Source organism: Vitis vinifera, chromosome 1, assembly GCF_030704535.1.
Source record: "Vitis vinifera cultivar Pinot Noir 40024 chromosome 1, ASM3070453v1".
Lineage (NCBI taxonomy): Eukaryota > Viridiplantae > Streptophyta > Magnoliopsida > Vitales > Vitaceae > Vitis > Vitis vinifera.
In genome coordinates, this window is record NC_081805.1 from 19594648 (window position 1) to 19602888 (window position 8241).

Here is an 8241-nt window from a genome sequence, read left to right on the forward strand (position 1 = left end):
ATTCATAACCATCTTCAAACCAATCAAAGTAGCTCTTCAACAATGTCAAATTCACTACCCTTCCCTATTCCCTATTAATTGACAATGCCTTCCGTTGCTCGTTCTCAACTGACATTGAGCTCTACAAAAAGGGAGTCTTGGTCTCGTTCTCCATATCTTTCAGAAAATAAAATGAGGGGGGTGGAATGTTGGTGAGATCATGAAGGTGAAGCAAGTCTAGGGTTTGTTTCGGCTCTTCATACTCTAGGGATTTTTTGTTAGCAATGCAAATTAAGATAAGCTATTTGGCAATGGCAACTTTTTCTTGGTTTTTTTTTGGAGATACAGTTTGTTTGGGTTAAGCTTTTTGTCGTTTTCCAAGAACTTGACCTTAAGCAAAACCAATTTCCATCATTTTTTCTCATAGAATTAAAATGTTGACAAAATATTACAGCCAACCAACCTTATCCAGCCTTGCATGACAAGAAAATGACTGAACCCCCGGAAGTCTAACTAAACCATGAATAGTGCAAAGAAGGAACATGCTATTTACTCTGGTAAAGCAAAGGAAAGCAGACGGATAAAGGAAAGAAAAGAAGAAGAAGCAAATTTGGTGTTGGTGTACTATAGACTCTCTTGGGCTGAGTTGCCCAATCTGGAATATGGAGTCAGTGGTTCACCTATCACGTTAAAAGACTATGAATCAACTTGACAGAATTGCGCTATCTCCATGTGAAGAAGTCATTGCATATGAAATGTATTGGGTTGCTTAGCTTGTGCAAGCATCTGAATAACTTCTCTCATAGTCGGTCGCTCCACGCTGTGCTCTTGGACACACAGCATTGCAACAAAGAACGTCTGGATTGCTTCATCCTCTGGAACGTTTCTTAGTCGTTCATCTAGGATTTTCACCACTCCTTCCTTGCTCCAGTTGGTTTGTATCTTGCTCCATTGAACAATGTCCAATCCTTCTTCTCCAAACCCACCAACTGGTCTTCGCCCTGTTATCAGCTCCAACAGCACCACCCCAAAGCTGTAAACATCGCTCTTCTCATCAACTTTCAATGTGTAGGCGTACTCTGTTTTAAAAAAGAAAAGTGAATAGCTTCCTTTATTTCACAGTAGTGGAAAATAAGAGGAGACCAACAGCAGTGAACTTCAATTTCTATTTCAGCACAGACTTCAGTTCTATTTCTACACAGAGGAGGAAAAAAAAAAGAGAAAAAGAAAAGGAAAAAATAAAAAATAAAAAGAAGAAGAAGAAGAAGAAAAGAAAAAAAAACCGGGAAGACAGATTCATTTCATCTTCCCAAAAAAAAAAAAAGGAAAAAAAAAAAAGTAAGAACCTTTAATGCTTTATGTCTGTATTCTGTACACATGTTCCTCTTTCTAGGGCTTGGGGAAAGTAAAGACTAGATCCCAATCAGGATTCTTAGAGGGTGGATGTGGTATGCTTTCTATCCATGCTCTGCGGCTTTTCTTATGATCATCATTTTGTATTGGTTCTAAAGATGTAGTTTGTGATTGGCCTCAATAGACATAGATGTATGGTTTCCAAGACATGCAAAAGCTTACAACCCATTAGAGCAAGTAAAAAAGCAAAAGGGGAATTTTCCTTTGTGTTAGTGGTGCTTTTTACCCCATTTGGCTCTGCCAACTGTTTTGGTCCAAAGCAACAGTATATTCTATGTTTTATTCAGTCGCAGAAATTAGAAAAAGAGCAAAGGTTCTTGATGAATTATTCCGCTGACCGCTACTGGGTCATTGACCAGTTTCGGACAGCGAAAAAACTAACATGAAATAAATAAATAAAGATAAAAATAAGAATGAAAAATAAAAGGAGCGTGCTACCTTGAGTGGCACAACTAGAACCCCAAATCCCAGTTAATTGGAAGGAGTCAAAATTGTAGCCTTTATGACTAGTAAATGACTAGATGTTGCTGTAAACTAAATGAGTATCCAAAGAAGGTTATTTATGAAGAAGCAAACGAAGTAGTACCTGGAGCAATGTAACCGTAAGAGCCCGCTATTGCAGACATGCACTCTGAAGTTCCATTGTCTTGCAAGAACTTGGCGAGTCCAAAATCTGCTACGTGAGCCTCATAATCGGAGTTGAGTAAGATGTTATTGGACTTCACATCTCGGTGGAGTATTAATGGAGAACAATCGTGGTGCAAGTAACAGAGGCCCTTTGCAGCTTCTATGGCTATTTTTAGCCTAGTGTCCCACTTGAGATGCCCGCCTCTTTTCCCGTGTAGAACTTCACCTAAGCTCCCATTTGGCATGTACTCGTAGACAAGTAAATTGGTCTCTTTGTTTGAACAAAATGCCAGCAGCCGCACTATATTCCTGTGTCGAATCCTACCCAACGTCTGTATTTCTGCAGAAAGGCCATTATCATGGGAAGAGCCTTTGCTTATTCCTTGCAACTTCTTCACTGCAACTTGTTCCCCATTCGGCATTGTTCCCCTGTAGACAATCCCTGCTCCACCTCTCCCTATAACATTATTGTCCTTTAAGCATTCTAAGATGTCTTCGCTTCCAAATTCTAGCTTTTGGAATGCTGTGAGCTTCCATGAATTTGAAGTCTTCCTCACCTTTCGGGTTTTGACTATTGCCAAAACAGCAAATATCAAAGAACAAATCAAGAGACTCAAAGCCAAAACAAGCTTGAATTTTCCTGGGACATGCGAGCTGGTGTCATGTTGATTCTTGGATTCTAAAGGTGAGGCTGATGAATAGTTGCATTGGTTCAGGTAGGATCCACAGAGCTGAGGGTTACCAACGAAGGAAGAGGAATTGAAGAATGAATATTGTCCTATTTGAGGTATCCAACCAGAAAAATTATTGTGGGAGAAATCTACGGAGGTTAGGCTCTTCATGAACCCAATTTCCTTGGGGAGGTTTTGGTTCATGTGGTTCCAAGAGAGATTGAGGTAATTTAATATGTGAATTTGAGCAATTTGAACTGGGATTGGACCAGAGATTTGATTTTGGCTCAAATCCAAATAAGTCAGTGAAAGACAATGCCCGATCTCCGGAGGGATTATGCCAGAGAAGTTGTTTCTTCTCATGTCCAACTTTAAGATGCTTATCAACTGACCTATTTCAGATGGAATGTTCCCTGTGAATCGGTTTCCATTTAGTAGAAGAATCTGCAAGCTTGAGAAATTTCCAATAGACGTTGGGAGAGACCCAGATAATCGATTGTTTGAGAGATTCAGCTGGCCAACTTTTGAGGGTACCTTGCTTGATTCTTCTGGAAACCCCCCGGTGAGGTAATTGTTCTGCAGTTCCATGAGTGATAGCTGAGGCAAGTAGAGAAACCCATTTGGTATAAATCCACTCAAATAATTCTGCCCCAGTCGGACTCTCTGTAGAGTCTCACATCGACCAAGATCATCTGGTAGAGGCCCAAATAGAAAATTGTTAAGCAAAATCAGTATCTTAAGCCTCCTTCCAAAGCAGAGAGATTTAGGGATCAATCCGGTGAGCTTATTGGTAGACAGGTCGAGTTCACTCAGTTTTCCATTCCGCCCAAGCTTGGAAGGAATGGTTCCAGTGAAGTTATTCTGCCAAAGCTTCAGGACTTCCAACTTGGGAAGCTCTGCAATGAAGTGGGGAATCTCTCCGTGAAACTTGTTGATGAATAGTTGCAAGAGAGTCAGCTCAGTGAGCTCCGAAAACTCAAGTGGGATTTCTCCTGTGAGTCCATTGTTTGAAAGATCAAGAGATTTCAAGCTACTCAAATTGCCAAGCTGAGGGGGGATGGAACCACTGAGTTGATTTGTTTGCAAAAAGAGAGTGTCCAGATGTTTAAGATTACCCAACTCTGGCGGAATTGGACCCTCCAAGCCACAACTTGAGAGGTCTAGATGAACTAGATTGACCAACTTTCCCAACTCTGGTGGAATTCCGCCATCAAACTCGTTATAGTAACCCAAGTAAAGCCGCTTCAGGTTCGTCAGATTCCCAAGCTCTACAGGTATATAACCACCCAAATCATTACCTGCAAGTGACAGATAAGTGAGCTGCACCATACCTCCATAGTTTCTTGGGATTTTTCCGGAAAAATAATTGCCGCCAAAATCCAAGTGCTTCAACTTGGGAAGTTGAGTCACGCCCACTGGAAGTGAGCCGAGGAAATTGTTGTCATAGGCATCAAGCACCGCAAGCTCTTTTAACTGATGGAACTCCCAGTTCAAACTTCCATTGAACTGATTGTTGGATATGTTGAGGTATTGAAGGCGTGATAACTTGTGGATTTCAGGCGGGAAACTGCCAGCCAAATTGTTTCCACACACTGAAAGATTACGAAGACTTCCAAGTTCCATGATTGCAGGTGACAGAGCACCAGAAATGTTAGAATTAGATATGTCTAAAGAAACTACCCATGTGCTGGTATCATCACATTGGACGCCAGTCCAAGAGCAGAGAGACCTGTAGTTTGACACCTTCCAGCTATTCAAAGAAGGATGGGGAGCTTCAAAAGCTTGTTTAAGGGCAACCAGGGTCGAAGCTTGCTTTTTGAGTGCAGATGGGTGATGTGAAGAAACTGAATGAGAAGTAACGCAAACGAGAAGTAGAGAAGACAGGAAGACAAACCTCACATCAGGAGCTGCAGCCATCTGAAGCTTTCAGGTTTTACGGAAGGTGGTGGGTTCTGCAACACCCAAATTTTATCAAGATTGGAGAAAACAGAAAACCACTTCAAAGATTAGCATTGAAAGAGAGGCCTTGGATGCTATGACATGGAAATTTTCCCTCGGAATTTATCGTCTTCTCTTTCTTCTTTTCTCTCTCTCTTCTTTCCCTGTATGTTTTGGTTTCATCTTTTACTTTATAAAGAAAAGCAAAAGCATAAAGAAGCATTGCCTCAGACCATTCCATCAACCAATATTCAGAATTTCGTTACTTTTCATGTGAGATTACCTGAATGCCCACATCTCGCTTTCCTAATTTTTGAATCCTTGTGCATCAGAATTTGAGACTTCAATGATAAAGAGTCGTAAACACGCAATTTTTGGATCCTTTGACAATTAACGAAGCTGACTTGACTCGCGTTTAAAAATGAAATGAAAAACTTTGAATTAGTACAGCAGCGTGGGATTCTGCACATACAATTGTCATACCGGCATTGGGAGTTGGGAGCTGCTCTTAATGCACATTATCTAAGGACTTAAAGTTGAATCTGTACTCAACACTGAAGAATGTGTTCGAAACTTTGACTTAAGATCAGCCGGTCAAAAGAGGAAGAACAATATACACCCTGGGGGTATTTTTGATGACCATTCATCATTACGACCAGGTCCAGAGGAAAGGTAATCGAGAGACATCTAAAACTTCATAGATTTTTGAGAAATATTCTTAAAAGAGAAGGTGTTCCAAGAGAGTTTGAACGTACAAAACTATAATGTTGTCTCCAAACTCACAAATACAATCCACCACCACAAAGGAATACCCCCCTCCACCTTGATGACTACAACTATATCCAGGTAGATGAGCATCCTTCCTCTAACGGTAAAAACTTGTACTTCCGTAATAAAACTGAAAGAAAATAAAATTATCGAAATGCATGTATGTTTGGCAAAATGTACTCATAACTATATTGTATTATGTGGGCTACAAGTCATCCAAGTTGTGGAAATAAAGCAGCCTTTATTTTTTATTTTTTATTCAAAAGTAATGACAAGGGAGCAGAATAAGAATTTTTATCGGGTACCAGCCATGTTTGTTGGTGAAGTTCAAAAGCATAGGTATTCAAGGAACCTCAAGGAGCCAGGGGCCTATTAATTATAATAATAATAAACAATAAAAAGCAAGTTGGTTGATTTTTGGAGCATATCGAGATTCATCACTTTTTTCTGTCTTACGTGGAGTGGTTTGAAGGTTGTTTTGTTTGGTAATTGGTTTTAAGCGTTCGGATGACAAGGACTTAATGAAATGATGCAATGGAGCTTCCAGCCCCTTTCCATCTCTGAAAACAATGATTCCAAATATGATTTATAGTTGAATTAAAACCCCATTTGAAAATTGAGAAAATGACACTCTGTGGAGGTGAAATGAAATGAGAAATGCTTAGGAATCAAAACCAAAGCGTAAATCTATGAATAAATAAAATATTTTTTAATGGAAATTTAATGTTATATTTGATTTTGGAAAAATTTGAGCGAAAGTAAAAGAAAAAGAAAATACAGAAAAAAGAAATAAATCGAAGGAAAAAGTGAAAAACAAAAATTTAATGGACTTAAAGTAATTAAATTATTTTTATATGTTATTTCAAACTTACTTAATTTATTTTTAAATAATTTTAAAATACATAAATTTTTAATTAATTTTAATTATATTTGTTCGAACCCATTTTTTTTTACGTGCGTCTCTACTTAATGATGAAACTCGCTTTTTATTTAGTGAAAAATATGATTTTTAGAAAAAATTTGGAGTCGCTACTTATTTTTGTTTTATTTTTAAAGGGAAAATAAAATAAGAAAAAAACTCTGTGTGACTCCTTATTTGGAAAAGACATAGATGCAAAAATCAAGTCTCGGGGGTCAGGTATTTGGAAAAGATATGTATGCAAAAAAAAAAAAATATTTGATTCAACTTTATTTGTTTTCAATTTTGGAAAAAATTATTTACACTTATTTTATTAAAAGAATTTATTGAAAGCAATTTTATTTACAAGAAAATGGCTTTTATTTACCTTTGGTAAAAAAATAATAAATTTTCATGAATTTATTTACAATAATATTTCCCTTTAACTTTTATTTGAATACAAGTTATTTAGAAAAAAGATATTTTTTATAATTTTACCTACCAAAAATATTTCAATTAAATAAAAAAGACTTTTTACAATTTTATTTAAAAATAATAATAATAATAATATAATTTTATTAATAAAAAAAGAAAGATTATTAATAGGAAAATGAATTTTTATGAAATTATTAAAAAATGTTTCAATGCCCTTTTTTTTAATTTACCAAAAAGATTTATTATTTTATTTTATTTTTAATATATATATATATACCATAGACACCCAGGACAAGGTCATGTGCAATGAAAACATGAATTATGCCATGATTCAAAACAAAGAAGAGGGTTAGAAATCAAACAAGATATCCAACAAAGAAATTTAAAGAGAAAGAACCAAAAAACTTGTTAGTTCATAATAAGCTTAAAACCGACCATGTAGGCGGTACAAAATAAAAACATAAACTTAAAAATAAAGCTTAATTAAAACCGACCATATAGGCGGTATCAGAACATAAAATAAAATGAAAAATAAAATAAAAATTAAAACTTAATTAAAAACCATCCATATAGGAGGTAATCAAAACATACTTATATTATACATAAGGAGAAATATCTTACAATGGACAAGGGAAGAAAGCTTGAAGAAAGCTTGGAGAAAGCTTGAAGAGGTTACATGATGAGAGAGAGAGAAGAGAGAAGGGAGAGAGAGAAAGAAGAGAGAAGGGAGAGCTTTAGCTTAAAATTGAACGTGCTTACAAATGAGGCCCGAGCCTCCTTAAATAGGCAAAAAAGGAATCTTGAATAGTAACCATGAACAGTAGACCCGTGCTTGAATAGTGAATAGTGAACAGTGAATAGTAAGATTCACTTAAATACCGAAAAACCCCGAAACACCCTTTTTCGGCTGAGAAGACTTCTGGCAAGCTGCTTTATACTGTGAAGACACATGCTTGCTGCTTTTGGAACAGATACTGCAAAGCTTGAAAAAAACTTTTGATGGAAGACAAAAGGCTGATGATTACTTAGATCTTCTTATGGGAGGAAGGATTCCTTCACAGTCATCACCATTGTCTGGAAGGTAGCTTGTTGAATCGTCAGACTCTGCATAAGAATTTTCTTGGGAAAAGCTTGAGCTTCCTTTATCAAGGATTTTCTGAAACTCTTGAGGGGTCTTAGCTGCTGCGAGCATGGCTTGTAACTGCTGCTTTTTGAGGAGAAACTGAGACATATCATCACTGGCTGAGACTTGTGAGGGGTTCTTGAGGAAATACTGATTGACTGCATCAGTAGATGCATCATTTTTCAATGCATCCCACCACTTAGTTTTAAAAGTCCTTCCCAGAGATGGAAAGGCTGCTGATTCGTCTGTAATAATAATATAGTCCCATTGGACTATCCAAGCCAGGCCAAAATTGCTGAAAAAGAATAGTAAAGGGGGAAAAGCTGAAAGTTCTCTGGGAATATTAAAAGAACTTCTGAATAGCTCAAAGCCATCCAGAATGGGCTTAG

At 37.1% G+C, this 8241-nt stretch overlaps 1 protein-coding gene across 1 annotated transcript; it reads right to left on the reverse strand.

The window, feature by feature from the left end:
- Positions 1–370: 370 nt before the first annotated feature.
- LOC100258232 (leucine-rich repeat receptor-like serine/threonine-protein kinase BAM3) lies at positions 371–4795 on the reverse strand. The gene is made up of 2 exons (XM_002264916.4): positions 1979–4795; positions 371–1058 (listed from the first exon to the last, which is right to left on the reverse strand). Exons 1-2 carry the CDS (start codon positions 4605–4607, stop codon positions 721–723), a joined length of 2967 nt encoding a protein of 988 aa, XP_002264952.1. The 5' UTR covers positions 4608–4795; the 3' UTR covers positions 371–720.
- Positions 4796–8241: the final 3446 nt, after the last annotated feature.